This window comes from Purpureocillium lilacinum (genome assembly GCF_023168085.1).
Source record: "Purpureocillium lilacinum CBS 284.36 DNA, scaffold_8, whole genome shotgun sequence".
NCBI classification, from domain to species: Eukaryota; Fungi; Ascomycota; class Sordariomycetes; order Hypocreales; family Ophiocordycipitaceae; genus Purpureocillium; species Purpureocillium lilacinum.
Window position 1 is genome coordinate 1,932,393 of NW_027072118.1, and position 15,624 is coordinate 1,948,016.

A 15,624-nucleotide genomic window follows, 5' to 3' on the forward strand; every position below is an offset into this window, starting at 1 on the left:
AAGCCATGCCGGCCACGGTTGCAGATGCCAGACTGTGCGGCCGAGACATTGAATTGCCCCAACGCGGCCTAGTCCATCTTCAGCTCCAGCAGCCACTTTGAGCAGCCACGCGGGCTCTGCGACGCGACGCGACAAGCCCAGCTGGCCCAGCTGGCAGGGCTCACGTGACACTCTGCACGGTTGGGTTGGTTTTGGCTCATCACCTGCATTGCTAGCTCGGGCCAGGCCAACGCGAGGAAGAGAAAAAAAAAATCGACGAGGAAACTTGATTGACAGCACACTGGCAGTGACGCAACCAGCCCAAGCAATCGTCATCGGCGGTGCCGTCCATGCTCGCCACCGCCCGTCGTCGCCGTTGTCGTGCGACCCGGAAGCGGTAAATGGTCACACGCACCGACAGTACACAGACACAGACACGGGCAAGAGGGAGAGAGGGAGGAAATTGGCATTCCAGACGGGGAAAGGCCAGCGTGGGGAAGCCGTGACGTTCCAGCCCTGCGCCGGCCGTCCGTCTTCATCTCTCAGACCCGGACCGGATAGTTTTTAGATAATGGCAGCCCCCTTTCCTCCTCCCGCCGCCGCCGCCCCAGAGTCCGAGTCCGCGTCGGAGCCACTTTTGTGACCTTCGTACAAAGTACCTGCCTTGGCTCAGTTGGCTTGCCTGCTTGCCCTGTTACGAAGCCGCCGCCACGAAACGAACGTCCCGTCCGCTCGTGCTCGTACCGACGTGCTGCTACTCGCAGTACTAACTGCAACTGTACCAGCCTGGTGCCACTTAGGTCCAGCAGTGCCTGAGCAAGTCCCGCGACGCAGGCAAATCAGCATCCCGCCTCCAGCTCTCCCCATGCCGTCGTGGGCTGAGCTTGCCCCCAATTGTTGGTTCGGCCACCTTCCACTGCTGCTTCCAGCCCGCGCCGCCTCCTCGTCCTCCTCCTCCCCTTCATCTCCCGTCACAATTTAGCTCTCCTTTTGCGTCGCGCACACGACCACCTCCCCAATCTAGCTGCCGCTCGCCTCAATCTCCTTGCTGCAGCTGTGCAATCTGCATTGAGCTGGCTTGCTCGACCCCGTGCGCCGCCGCCGACGACCGCTTCTTCGCCTTCGGACCAGCACCTCGCGCTCTGCGGCCCAAGCCAGCACCAACCCACCTTCATTTTCCCTCCCATCTCTGCGGCCACCACACGCACCAATCCCGCACGCCATCGTCATGCCGTCGCCTTCAGCAGCCGGCAAGCGCAAGCGGAACGCCGCCGCCGCCGCCGACGACTTGCTCAACGACGGCCAGCAGGCGTCGTCCCGCGATGCCTCGGGCGAGGAGGGTGACACCACCGCCCCCGAGTCCGGGCGCCACAGCCGTCGCGGCGAGAACGGCAATGGCCCGAATCCTAAGCGGCAGCGGGCCAACTCCGACCGCAACGGCGACGACGCCGTCATCGATCCCGGCGAGCCGAGTGACACGACCGAGGCCAGCGTCGACATCGCCGAGCGCGTCGGCCGCCGCGGGCGCAGGGCCTCCATCGAGGAGGAGGAGGCCATGGCTCCGCCGCCCATCGGCCAGATCACACACCCCGCCGGAGGCTTCAAGACGAACCCGCCGCCCGTTGGCCGCGCCGTCAGGGTCTACGCCGACGGTGTCTTTGACCTGTTTCATCTCGGGTAGGTACAGATCTTCGGACGGACCCCGGCCACCACTGACAAGAGCCGCCAGGCACATGCGGCAACTCGAGCAGGCCAAGAAGGCCTTCCCCGACACGACCCTCGTCGTCGGAGTCACGGGCGATCACGAAACCCACAAGCGCAAGGGCTTGACAGTCATGTCTGCCAAGGAGCGCGCCGAGTCGGTCCGACACTGCAAGTGGGTGGACGAGGTCATCGAGGATTGCCCGTGGATCGTCACCAAGGAGTTCCTTGACGCCAACCGGCTCGACTACGTTGCCCACGATGATCTGCCGTACGGGGCCGACGAGGGTGACGACATCTATCAGCCGATCAAGGCGGCGGGCAAGTTCCTCGTCACCCAGCGGACAGAGGGTGTCAGCACGACGGGCATCATCACGAGGTGAGCAGCGCCTATACAGGCAGACGTGAATGGGCGGGCGGGCGAGAACATGCGTGACTGACAGTGTGATGCTATAGAGTCGTCCGTGACTACGAAAAGTACATTACGCGGCAATTCAAGCGTGGCACCTCGCGGCAAGAGCTCAACGTCAGTTGGCTCAAGAAGAATGAAATCGACTTGAAGCGCCACGTCCAGGATCTGCGCGACAACATCATCACCAACTGGACGACGACCGGCCAGGAGCTGAGCCGCGAGCTCAAGCAGTTCTGGCCCACGAGCCGCCCGCAGAGCCCGGCGCGCTTCAACTCCCACGGCAGCGACAGCGCTCGCTCGCCGACCACGCCCGGGCCCGGAAACTCCAAGGAGTTTGTGACTGGTTACGCACTGGGTCTTGTGGGTGGCGTGCGCTCATGGGTAAGCACATCATCCGCACGCTCCTGATGCGATATTACGGGCTCTTTGGTTACTCACGCTCCGATCACAGATGACCAAGAACCGGAGGACCGTCAACAATAGCCGACCGCCCAGCGACGATGATGAAGAATCAGACGAAAGCAACGGTGACGGCCGACGGAAGTCAATGCCGAACCTCGTCTCGCCTACCGCAGCCAGGGGTTAGTTCACTACTGTAGCTGGGGTCCTGGGGGCTCGTGACGAGCCGTAGGTTGCGAGGGCTTGGGTTTGGGTCCCGTCAGCACTCGAAGACGGAGAGTTCATTGGGGGGGACAGGCTGCTGATTCGGCATTTGAAAAGGAATCAAATTGTCTGGATTAATACTAGAGGGGACAGGCAAACACGGCGTTGTGGTTCGCACAATCACTGTATGATACTTGAAAACTATTTCGTGCCCATTCCACCCTTGTTGCAGGCCCTTGGTCTGTGGTCGACGCAGGATCCTTGCTCTCGCGCCTGCAAGGCGTTTTCCTCGGCGCCATGTCGGTAGGCAAGCCGAGACTCGCAGCCGAGTATTGCGGGCTCCATGGTCCTGCGTTGGGTGCGCCAGGCCTGGTGTGGAGGGCAGCGTCAGCATCGTGGAAGCAGACCTCTGCAGTCCCGGTCCACGTGTCAGCGGGAGGCAGTCGCCGTTTATTACGTACCCGTGTAGGTTAGCAGCAACGACGGAAAACTGCTGTGCCTCTTCTTCTCCCGGCCGACACACAAAGTACTTTGTCCGTAGATTCAAATTATCCGCACCCCCTGTGAAACGTTCGGCAGATCGGCCGGCCCCCAAGGACAGCCACCGCCTTGTGCCACGGAGCGGCTCGCGCCTAGGCGGCTAGCAGGCTCGATGGCGAGCGGGTGGGGGAGCACATACCTGAAACAGGCGGAGGGAGGGGAGGCAGACGGGACAGTCTTCGCAGCGCCCACGCTCTCCTACATTCTCACAAGACACGCCTCCTCCGCCCGGTGGCCGACTCCGGGGTGAGGAAAGATCCAGGCAGCGAGCGAGGGAGCGAGCGATGCATGTCTCGTCCGGCCGCAGAGCGGGACATTCGAGATGGCTTCTCTGCCGTGCGTCGGGCTGAATACCCTCGGCCGGCTGAGGTAGCATCGCAGGCGGGAGCGCACATGGGCGCCCGTCTCGCGACGGCGTGGCGGGGAGAGCGTCGTCGCCGCTGGCTGCCAGTCTACCTGTCGCGCGCGTCAGTCAACTCGTGCTGCCGCATACTGAGCGCTCGGCGACGCCGAGGAGGGTTTCATCTCATTTCACGCGGGCGCGGTATATCATGTCGGCCATAGGTCATTGTGCGCTCGTGTCGGAGAGGACATCTCACCCACTCGCACGCATGCGAGAGCTTTCGTCGTACAAAGTACGTACAGGCGTACGCAGATTGGGCGCCATCGGCCGTGAGAGTGCGCCCCAACACGCGTGCCTACCAAGAGGGTCGCTCACCCATGGCCCTCATGAACGGAAGTACCTTGGCGTCGTCGGCGCGGGTCTGTTTCTTTTCTACCACGCTCGGCGTCGAACCCCATCCCAGGCCTCGCTTCTACGTATGTTGGAGACAAGAGGCTATTTTTGAAACACGTTTCACACAGAGTTGAGAAGCTGCTGTTGGTCTGGCATTGCATGGAAGAGAGAGCCGCGATGAGTGAGTGCAAGCAGACGCGGATTGCGTCTAAATTTAGACACACGGGGTTTTAAGCGCTCGGGGAAGGTGCGACATCCGGTTGGGCGTTGGTGACGGAGAAAGTGGGAAGGTTCGACTCCTGCTGCTGCTACTGCCTCTGCTGCTGCTGCTGCTGCTGTTGCTGCACGCGTGCTGCAGGTCCTGTGCACGGCAGGAACGGATGGAAGGAACACTCGGGCCTACACGGTCCGTCGAGCTTGAAGCTTCGCTCTGCGGCGAGCTCGTTCTAGATCATGCATGCTCCGGCGCCCCTCAAGCCTTGCCCATCTGCTCCCAGCATCCACGAACATTCGCTGCATGTCGCAATCGTTCCGAGCATGCGGGATATCGAGCATCTGGCCCATGCTGTCGACGACACACCCCGTCCCACGCCCTGTGCGGCCGTGTGCCCTGTGCCCTGTCCATGCATGCCTGCTCCGCCACGCGGGACACGGCCGGGGGTGATCTGGGCGGTGCCTGCGACTCACTTCACTGGCGAGTTAAGCGCCAACAGAGCCATGGACATGCGACTTTGGTGCGGTAATGCGCTAACAGGGCTTTCACTGCCTTGGAGTCGCATTCCGCTTCAGAGTGTGCCTACCTGCGAGGAGAGTGCTTGCTGGTATCTGGGACGAACATGCAACCTGGCCCTGCAGCGCCATTTCGAGACCAGTTGGGCTGTGCACAGCGACTCGGCAATTACCCAAAACTGCAAACGGCGACCCTGGAGAGAGAGAGAATCCGCAACGGAGCATGCTCAGCTCCTTGCGACGCTCACTCCACTTGTGGTTCTCCAGGCAGTCGTGCTGACACGAGGCAATGCGAACGGGCCGCCGAGGCGGCGGGAGCGGGGAGAGCTGGCCAGCCAGCCCATGCAGTCATGCCTGCCCATGTTTCAACACCCGACAAGCCCATCAGCACAATCGCGATAAACCGCGGGAAGGAGGGCCGGGAAGCGAATCCTGATCGGGATCAAAGGCGAGCCTCGGAGACGAACCCTGATTGACTTCCCGAGTCATTGGAACGGCCCTTGCCCCGGCTTGCACGCATGCCTTGTCCTCGAACGAGCTGTTACTCCAGTACACCCGTGGCCTCGCATCCTTGATTTCGCGCGCTTCTTCCCCAGTCGGGTCAGCGACGCCTGGCGATCATCCAACGGGGCGGGCCATGCGCCCCGTCCGGTCCATGGTGTCACCCTTCCGCGCGCCACCGACTGTCATCAGGCCAAGCCACTAAGCCATCCCCATTGCCAGCCGCAAGGCCTGACCTTCGGAGCTCGGGGCACTTCTGTTGCTGCTGGAGTTCTATCGCGCACACGCGGACCTCAAGGGCCCGGATAGCCGGACAGGTCGGCCATCTCGCCTCGCGTCGAGGCGACACACGCCGTCCCCGCGCACTACCTGGGTGGCCCCAAAGCACAATCTTTGCGAAACAGGTGCTTCCTGGCGCCTGTTCCAAGTAGCCTGACTGTCACCGCGAGACCCGAGATGTCAAGTCGCCTCTACCATTGGCCTGCGCGCTGCCCGCCGTCTATTTGCAAGGTCAGATGTCTGCAGCCTGTTGGAGTTGATTCGGCTGCAGATCTCTCACTTGCATCATCGACGGATTCACCACCCTCGGGCGAGAAGCACAAGTGGATGGCCAGGTTCGCGCCGTCTCAATCGTCTTCACGTTAGAGCGGGCGCAAGCAAGTCAGTCCTTGCGGGCTGTTTGAGATGCGACAGAACGAGCGCCTCCTCATCATTGAATGATCAAGGTCTGAACCATCTCGACCAGGACGCATTCCTCGCTGGGCTCCGTCTCCGTTCCGGATACGGTCTTGTCTCTTGAGGATATTTCGGACGCTGCAGACCGTGAGACACGGCGGGTTTTCTCGCCTCCGTTCTGCGCACTACCGACAGCTTGGGAATAGGTCAGCTTACTCGCGTCGCAGCGTGCCTTTTTCTCTTGCCAGGCACGGCACGGTACCGTTACGGAAGGCACCATGCAATGAGACGACGGACAGGCGCTGGCAACGGGCTGTTGGTTGTGTTGGCTCTGCTGCCGATATCCCAAGGTAACGGAGAAGGGCAACGCTCCGCCACCGTCGCATCGACTCCGACTCCAATCATGGCCCCTCAGCTGCCCCCCCATCTCCGCTCTGGTCTTCCCCAGTGTGGACGATCAAGCGCCCGCCGGCTCACCTACCCCCATGTGGAGAGGGGTCCCGTTCAACAGTGGCCTACGCAAGGATCTCCCGCTTCCTCTTGACGCCATACCCGCCGCCGCCAGGGCAGGTCTTCTCGCAACCGCGCGGGCAGCACGAACAGCCCAGCAAGTGCGACCTTGTCTCGTCTGGCGGACCAACCTGCGCGTCTCGTCCGGCTTGGCTTGGGTCCCCTCTCGCTCTCCACAGGACGTCTTTCCACCCCGGCTGGCCAATGCACAGCGAGTGTGGGCAGCGTTCGTTGAGAGAGAAAGGGAACTATTGAACTCGTGCCTCTAGTTCTAATTATGGTCCCATCGTCAGCTACGGCACCCCCCATCTTGTTCCCCCCTCCACCCGCACTTCAGCAGAAGACGGATTCTCTGCTTGCCACAGCAGTGCTGTGACGGGACTGGTCGCCTGGCCGTCGCCCTGATGGAGCACGAGGCTGGGCAACCCTGTTTCGCTGCACTCCCACCCCCCTCCCTTGCCTGCGGGTGCATGTTGCGCGCGCCGGCTCACCACCTGTAGGGAATAGTTCTCACTACCTCCGCTGTCAGCCTCGAGCAGGGGTTCACGCATCAGATGGACCGTCTTGGTGCCAACTCGCACTCGAGTGGTGAGTGCCTTGGGCGTGTGTGTTTGTCCGTGACCCATGCACGCAGGTTCGTACATGGCAGACGCACCATGCGCCTCAGCTCAGCTCCCTCGCCGGGCTGTTAGTCGTCATGGATCATGGATTGCATCAGTCTCCTTCTTGCCCAGCCCGAGCCTCATCACCCACCCCCTCTGCCTCTCTCTCCTCGCCCTCTACCTTTTTTCGATCTCACATCGAGGTCGAACAATGCCTTCTGCCCGCCGTCCTATCTTTGTCATCGAGGCACATACCGTTCCATTGCAGATGGGGGCTGCGTGTCATCTCGTCCCCCCGGTTTGACTTATGAGGCTGAGAACATCGCACCGACCCGGCATAGGCCTTTTGCCCCAGACTTTCGTCCACCACCAGCACGGGGTCCGTTGCCCTCGAACCTCTTGCTCTCTTCTTCCGGCGCCACAGCCCCCTTACATCGACTGCCTGTCCCTGCGACGGTGGTTTCCAGAAACGTGATCTACACAAGCCTTACTCGCCGACGGGCCTATTCAGCCAGGAGGGCTGTGCTCTGCTAAGTTTGGCCTTGTGCTTCCCCGACCTGCAGGACCCGGCAGTCGTCCACCTTGTCGACGCTTCCATTTTGGGATTCCACAATGGCCAGCCTCAGGAATATCATGAACGTCGATGACGATCATGTCGACTCCCATTCCTTAAAGAAGTCGAAGGAGTCGGCTCCGAGATCTCATCATCATCCCGCCTCGTCAGCATCCGCCTCAAGCTATGCCAACCCGGCTGACCTTTCCGTCGCCAACTCGTCATCATCGTCAGGAATAGCAGCCAGAGGCCATAGCTCGAATCCTCCCGCTCACGGTCTATCGTCACTGGACGTTGACACGGCATCGTCGTCGTCGTTTGGCCTGAGCCACACTACCGCCAACTACTCTCAGGACCGGCGCCAGAGCAATACTAGCACCGACTCGATGGACTCCCCGTACGGCCAGGGCCACGGCCACGGACACCCGGGCGGCTCGTACTCGGGCACTCCCATGAGGCCCTTCGTCCCCGGAGCAGAAGCCCCCGTCAAACTTACCCCCATCACCGGCAGGGTCAGCCGGGCTAAGAAGGGCCTTGCGGTGCATACCTGTGAAACTTGCCGACCGCCAAAGGTATGCCGTGACGCACGATACTGGGTTTAGACATGATGCACTGACACCTGCTCTAGACTTTCACCAGAGCCGAACACCTGCGGTAGGTTTGGCCTCAGCTGCCGCTGGCAGAGGAGCTATGAGTATTGACAGGAGCAACAGGAGACACCAGCTTAGCCATCAACCGCCGGAGCTATCCTGCCAAGTACCCGGATGCGACAAGGTCTTTCATCGTAAAGACCTGCTCGACCGACATCTGCAAAAGCAGTAAGCGATCCCAGATTGTCCTTCTCGAATCCTCATGGTATGATGTTGACCTTCGACAATCAGTGACCAGGACAACCGGACGGCCAAGAGCACACCCCGACAGAGCTCAACAGCGCGATCATTCGGTTCCAGGAGCCCTAGACATGGCTCATATGGCCCGTCTCCTCCTGGCTCCATGCTGTCCATGGGACACCCTTTCAGCAGCCCGCCGCCGGGCGCAACGAGTGCCGCGAATACATCTTCGCAAGGAGTCCACATGATGCCTGGACATTGGGCATCGACAGGAGGCTCGACCGCTCACATACGAAGCGCGTCTGACAACTTTTCCCTCATGGACTCGGTCCCAGGCTTGCAGTCCGCGTCGTCCAAGGCCTCGGGGTTCTCTCAAGCTCGGCCGCCCACGGGACTTGGAGTAATGGATGTCCCGGAACTTAATTTGCAGGATGTCGGCTCGGCCAATGTTCCCTGGCAAGACAGCTCTGGCGTGGTCACATCATCGTCTGGAAGCAGCTATTCCACACCCCCTTCGGAAGTGTCAAGAGCTCCGGCGACGGTTCGCGCGCCCAGCGCAGAGTGGACAGCCCCCCTCGGACCTCCCGTCGCTTCCAGAACCCTACAGAGCCCTATCGCGGTGTCTGGTGCGTACCCTGCGCCTTTTGGCTACGACTCCTCCCCGCCTGCTGTGTACCCGTCCGTCTACGGGGATGGCGCCGGTGTGCTACTTCCCGGATATGACGAGTCGTTATACAACCCTCAAATCCCCAGCAACACAGTTCGTAACAGCCTGTCCCCGCAACTTGCCGTGGGTCCATCATCTGAGACTTTGGTCACCGCGCCAGCAGCCCTCGCCCCCGACCGGGTGATCAGCCCCATGTTGTGCGGTCGACAACCGGATACGGCGTTTGGATTCCTGATGGCCGGGGATCTCATACACGTGCCCTTGAGCCGCGAGGCTCGCAACGAGATACCAGTATATATCGACAAGTACTGGGAGAAGGTTCACCCTCTCTATCCAATCATTCACCGCCCGTCTTTCGAAGACGCTTCCGGAGTGGATTCGCAGCATCATGACATTCTCCGTTGCGCCATGGCAGCCGTGGCTACTCAGTTCCTGGAACACAAAGAGCATCGAATTAACGGCAGCCAGCTGCACGCCCACGCTTTGCACGAATGCAAGAGAGTGAGTCCGCAATGACGGTAGTTCGTGAGCCGAGGCACTAATTTTCACTTTCAGATCCCGCAATCGAATTGGTCCCTCTCTATCATGCAGGCACTTCTGCTTTGTGAACACTACGCCCAGTTCCGAGGCCGTAGCAAGGAGGCCTACCTCCCTTCGGCTCAGTTCAACGCCTTGTGCCAAATGGTTAGTTCTTAAGCGTTTCCTCGTTGTCAATGAGACCATGTTCGCTGCGGCTTCGTCAACAGCGTGCATCTGGTCGCGTTTTAGTCTTCCCTCCACGACTCCCCTTTAATTCCTATGTCCTTTTTTTCTATATTCTATTCCCCTTAATTTCCTTGATTCGGTTCGATTTCTTTTGTTTAATTTCTTTGTCGACTGTACACGTCAGCTTCCAATTGACATGTCGCTCAACTCCGTTACAGGTCGCCAACAGTCAATTTGCCCTGGATTCGGTTACGCTCGGCTGCGACAACTTTCAGCGATGGAGATCGTGGACTCATTTGGAATCGTGCCGAAGGATCCTTTCGGCGTGCTTCCTGCTAAGTGTTCATGGGATCTGGTACTACGAGCAGCCCGTCACCTCCTTCCTCGGCCTGGACAACTTCTCGCCGATGATGCTGAGCATTCCTCTGTCGGCCGGCACAAAGAAAGCCTGGGAGGCGGAGACTGCCGATTCTTGGGCCAGCATTGACTTTTCAACAGTCAAGTCAAGGACGGTTGGAGATGCCATGCAAGAGCAATTATCGCCGGCCATGATCGAGTCGATGCCACGCTTTGACTCGTCGCTGCTTCTTGCGGCACATGCTCTGCAGCTGCCAAGACGGCGCAATCCCACCGAGGTGGACATTTTCCAAGATGCTTCGTGCATCAAGCCACACGACATGGTGATCCCCACGCTCTTCCAGCACTCTCCGGGCGGGTACACGTATCTGGCACTTCACTATACGCCTCTTCAGTGCCTGTTGTCCGTTTCTGGAGACAGTTGGATACTTAACAACAAGGTTTCGCATCCTAGTATCTTCATTGATCACAAGATGAAGCTGCAGAAGTGGCGAAGGTCTGGAAACGCCGCTGCGGCAACGGTGTTTGCGGCGAAGGCACTCAGGATATTCTTGAACCTCGGCCCCAACGCTTTCGGCCACAACGACGTTCTTCTCGCGGGTCAGAAGAGAAGCCTGCCGTCCTGGACGGACATTTCTGACTTTTGGGGCGTGTACGTCTGCGCGCTTATTTGCTGGGCGTTTGGGTACGAAGGGAAGCGCAACCCTAGCAAGTCTTCTCGCGGCGCCGCCGTGGGATGGCTCCTCACCGTTTCGGAGCTCGAGCCAGGGGATCTACAGAACCTTACCGGCCGGGAGGAGTCTCAGGGCGTGGTGGGCTTGATCCACGATGTTCTTGGCAGGGACTGCTTGGGTGGGCGCAACATCTTGTATGCTGACGCCGTGCGCGTCTTGCGGAAGCTAGAGGAGGTTGACAATTGGGCCTGGATTTAGACGGAGATGGGCATAAAAACCGGTGTTTATTGGCGGTTGGTGAAGAAGTAATGTCTTATGATTGGGATGACTGGGCGGACGGTCGGACGGACACAAATGACGGCGCATGGGCGTGGGTGGGTGGCATACGTATCGCGGACAGCGGCGGCCTTTGGCTTTGTGCCTGTGGCGTTTCTTCGTGGTTTACTTCTTTTCTGGCACTTGCCTTGCATCCTCTCCTTCAAATCACAACTCATGGTCCCATGGACCGCATCTCGCAATGCATAGACATGCCCGCGAGGGTTCTTGGTCTGGAGTCAAGAGTTGCATCATGACATTGCCGAGCTGGTGGCGTACACATGGCGGCCACGCAGGCGCAGAATCGAACTCCTCACGGCATAATGTTTTTGCCATTGCTTTGATGAGTCTTGAGGTTTTGATTGAACATTCATTTGTGAATTTGTATTTTTCTGCGTAGAATTGAGTGCTTGATCACTCGTGGTCGGGTGGAAACGCCCCCCAGATGCAGCAACGACAAGAACAACAAAGAGCACGCGAAAACTACCTTTGGCGGCGGCCCATTACACACCCCCGGCCTTTGCTGCCCCATCCATCCATCCGTCCGTCATCCATCAACCATGAAGCAGACCGTCCGGAAATCTCCTTGGGGGCTCCGGTGTCGCCCCGGCAATCCACGTATCGTACAAGAGAGGGTGCGTCGATTTCTCGGGAGAAGGGGAAAGAAAGGGGAGGGAGGGGATCAGGAGCAATTCGACGAGAACGCGCAAGAAAACGACAACAAGGACGACGGGAGGGCGAAGGAAATGCGACGATGACAACCAGGACGCAACTCCGAGTCAACCCAGGAACCAGTCCGTCTTGCCGAGCAACTCCCCCCATCCGGAAAAGCCCCTTGCGCCATTTACCCAAACTCCATCCCCCCCCCCCCCCCCGGGGCCTTCTTCTCCCCATATATATATCCTCCGTGATCGCCAAGCGGATGCGGCGCACATTCACATCCTCGGGCCGCGCGGCAGAGGACAACCCCGTTCTCAGCCGGGCCGGCACTACCGTGCGTACGGGTGGAAGCCCCTGTTGCCGCCGCGGCCGCCGCCGCGATAGTTTGCGCCCGGACGGCCGGCGTTCTTGGGCCCGGTGGGCGCGTTGGCCGGTGGCGCGTTCTGGGGGTCGGGCGTGCCCTGGGAGCCGCTGCCGCCCCGGCGGAAGCCTCCCTGGCCGGCACCCGGCTGCGGCACGTCGTCGTACATGCCCTCCCACGACGTCGGGGCGCCGCCGCCGCCGCCCATGCCGTAGCCACCGCCTCCTCCTCCGCCGCCGTAGCCGCCACCCCGGCCTCCCCGCCGGCCGCCTCCCGGGCCCTGGGGCGGAGCTTGCTGGAATCCGCCGCCGTAGTTGCCCTGGTCGCCGCCCTGGGGCTGCTGCTGCTGTCCGCCTTGCTGCTGTTGCTGTTGTTGCTGTTGCATCTGCATCATCTGCTGCTGCATCTGCTGCATCATCTGCGGGTTCATGTTGCCTCCCCCCATCATGTTCTGCGGGTTGTTGCCGGCGCCGCCCGGTCCGCCGCCGCGGCCGGCCATCATTTGCTGCTGCATCTGCTGCATCTGCATCATCTGCTGCCACATTGCGGGGTTCATCTGCATGCCCCGGTTCATGGCCATCTGGCTCTGCATCATGTTGAAGTACTGCTGCATGCGCTGGAAGTACTGCGCCATGAGCTGGGGCGTCATGCCGTTGGTGGCGCCGCCCATCTGCTGCCCGCCGCCCATGCCGCCCTGGCCCGACTGCTCGTCCTTGCGGAACTTGTTGCGCTTGGCCGCCTCTTCCTCCTCGCGCAGGTTGCCGCGCGGCTGGGCCTTCTTGACCTCGACGGGCTTGCCGTGGATCTCTAGGGGCACGTTAATGCAGGCGTCGACGCCGGCCTCGCTCTCAAAAGTGACGAAGCCGAAGCCACGGGGACGGCCCGTGTCCTTGTCCATCATCAGAGTGGCGTCCACGACCCGTCCAAACTGCGCAAAGTAGTCCCGAAACTCCTGGTCCGTCGTCTCCTGGCTGACACCTCCGACGAAAATCTTGCTAGTCTTTTCCTGCTCGTCTCGCGGAATGGCCCGCTTGGGGTCAATCTATCCCCGGGAGGTCAGCAGACGTCCCTTGAAGACTTGCACGAGAGCGTCAAACTCACAATCTTGCCGTCCAGGAAGTGTTCCTTGACCATGACAATGTTGACCGTCTTGGCGTCTTTGAAGGTCAGGAAGCCGAAACCGCGAGACCGGCCAGTGCTGCTGTCACGCATGACGGTGCACTCGACGACCTCGCCAAACTGCGAGAAGTAGTCTCTCAGGGATTCTATGTGTGTTAGCATATGTGTGGTTGGGTCACGGCACCACGAGGCAAGGAGACATCACGTACGATCTGTAGTTTCCCAATTCAATCCACCGATAAACATTTTTCTGTACACGTAGGTCAGCAATCCGCAGGGGTACCATCTTTGATGAATGAGGCGCCATCAGCGGCGTCTCGGCGTGTGGCATGTGTGATGCGGGCTTCCACATGGCAGCCGCCTGCGCGGATCCCGTACGACGATGGCAGCAACGGTCGCGTGCCGTGTGTGTGGTTGGCTCGATGGGTCGCTTCATGCATGTTCGGCGCCTCCTCGACCCAGACTCGAGCACACGTCATCGTTGGTCGACACACATCTCCAGCCGGTAGCTGCGGCTTCGAGGACGGCTACCAGGGGCAATACGCCCTGGTATCGCGATGAGGGCAGCTCTTTCGAGAGACGGGCAGGGGCCGCCGACTTCGCTTCCAGGATTGCGACATCATCCACCGCTCGAACCAGTTTTGACCGGCTGCTTGATTGATCCAGGGCTGACGGCAGAACCAACAAGACGCGGGCTATCTCGGCGGCAACAGCACAGAGACAGCGAGCAGGCGCGCGCATTTGGCCAGAAGCCAGTTCATGCTTGTCGACTTTGTCTCTTGCTTGTTTCTGTCTTCTTCTCTTGCTTCTGCTTCTTCTCTGGCCTCTTCGTCTCGGCCTTTCTGTCTGCCTGTCTGACTGATTCTGACTGTCTCATGCTAGGTACGTAATGACCTTGAGCGCTAGTCGCTGCGAATCTGGCTGCTACAGCCTCCCGAGAACCGGTGTTTCGTCGGGCGCTTCAAGAGATTCTGCTCGGGCGCCGCAACAGGAGCAATTCCTGCCGGCGGCCGGCTTGGGTCGGTGTGTAGGCTCTGGCTCGATATATCCACATGATGACGTCCAGCTTCTCGACGGGTCCCATCTCTTTCTCAATGTAGCCACGCAAGTGCCTCTCTTTGTAGAGGGCATGGTACATTGTTTTTGGCGCAACGACCGCTTTGGAGGCGGCATGGGCTATATGATTCGAATTGGCCGAGTCCGTGGGGCTTGCTCTGACTGACCCCCGACTTCCTGACTTGAGCCCGCCCGCGTCCAGCCTAGACACACCAGCCTGCATCGCCTTGCAAGAAACACCCGACCATGGAGGTCCTGGCTCGTTTGGCCTGCCCGGAGCGTACGATCGCGCAAATGGCGAAAGCTCCGCATCACACAAAACACCAAGGGCATGGGGAAACATTCACGTGCACAGAGGGGGTTGCCCACTTACCCGTCTTCTTTGGCGCTTGCCTTGTGAACGGTTCCGTACGGAGGCGTGGAGGGGGTATCGTCGTGTTGGGGTGCGGGTGCTGCCACCGTGCTGCCACCGCCAAGGTTGAAATCGACCTCGTCATCATCGTCATCGTCTTCAGCATCGTGTACCATTTCTTCACCGCCTGCTGCGTTCTCGGCGTCTCTCGTCATAGATGCTGCGGCTTCGCCACTATCACCGGGGGCGTCGTTCACGGGTGCTGCCGCGGGCGGAGGAGCAGGGGCTCCCTTGGAGGCGTCATTGTCGTCGTAGCTGCACGGACAGATTAGCATAACCGTGTCGCCTCTGCCGCATCGCTCAGTACGTACAGGTCGGCGAAGAGGTCCTCCTCAAAGTTCTCGGGTTCCGTCATGGCAAAGTGGATTATGCCGTCCTCGAGGGCGACGTTTTGCTAGGTGAGAAGCCTGTTACCCACTTGCGAGTGCTGCCGAAGCGAGACAGCCTGCAATATAAGAAATGACGACTAGGACAAAGAACAAAGGGCACGTCTTTACGGTGGTCGGCGGACTGATGCACGGATGGGTGGAGAGAAGGGTCTGCACGAAGCAGAAGCTGCAGGTGCTGAAAGCAGGCGCAGTTGCGCTCGGCTGCAGTGATGGCAAGTGCCCGCGGCTTTGGCGCATGACTAAGCATCCCAGGCGGCGGGTTGGCCAATCAAGGAGGGCGGCGGGCCAGCGCACCCGCCTAGGGGGCTGATACAGGGGGGTCCCTTCAAACACAGCGCGGGCAGCCCTATTTGTGCCGCGCGGGCGACTGCCACCTGCACCGCGCCCACGACGTGCCCAAGGGATGGCCCCGGTTAGTGGCGCCCGCAGCCAGGCAGGCCTCAGCGGGGAACCCCGCTGTAGTGCTGGCGCGGGACCGGCATTCGAGCTGCTGGAGTGGCCTGTTTGCCTGGCCCCCCATCCGGTTGGCGCAAGGTTG

General features: G+C 60.4%; 3 protein-coding genes across 3 annotated transcripts; 2 read left to right on the forward strand and 1 right to left on the reverse strand.

Annotated features, from left to right (window-relative positions):
• Positions 1-1,207: 1,207 nt before the first annotated feature.
• PLICBS_010319 (uncharacterized protein) lies at positions 1,208-2,678 on the forward strand (the record flags this gene model as incomplete). Its single annotated transcript, XM_018326579.2, has 4 exons — positions 1,208-1,656; positions 1,709-2,059; positions 2,137-2,473; positions 2,544-2,678. The coding sequence occupies 4 exons, from the start codon at positions 1,208-1,210 to the stop codon at positions 2,676-2,678; spliced, it is 1,272 nt and encodes a 423-aa protein (XP_018174899.2).
• Positions 2,679-7,600: 4,922 nt separating this feature from the next.
• Positions 7,601-11,032, forward strand: PLICBS_010320 (uncharacterized protein; the record flags this gene model as incomplete). The annotated part of the gene is made up of 6 exons (XM_018326575.2): positions 7,601-8,113; positions 8,170-8,195; positions 8,255-8,359; positions 8,423-9,539; positions 9,594-9,722; positions 9,962-11,032. 6 exons carry the CDS (start codon positions 7,601-7,603, stop codon positions 11,030-11,032), a joined length of 2,961 nt encoding a protein of 986 aa, XP_018174895.2.
• A 1,046-nt stretch (positions 11,033-12,078) lies between these two features.
• PLICBS_010321 (uncharacterized protein) lies at positions 12,079-15,052 on the reverse strand (the record flags this gene model as incomplete). The annotated part of the gene is made up of 5 exons (XM_018326574.2): positions 12,079-13,152; positions 13,212-13,375; positions 13,439-13,479; positions 14,659-14,952; positions 15,009-15,052. The coding sequence occupies 5 exons, from the start codon at positions 15,050-15,052 to the stop codon at positions 12,079-12,081; spliced, it is 1,617 nt and encodes a 538-aa protein (XP_018174894.1).
• Positions 15,053-15,624: the final 572 nt, after the last annotated feature.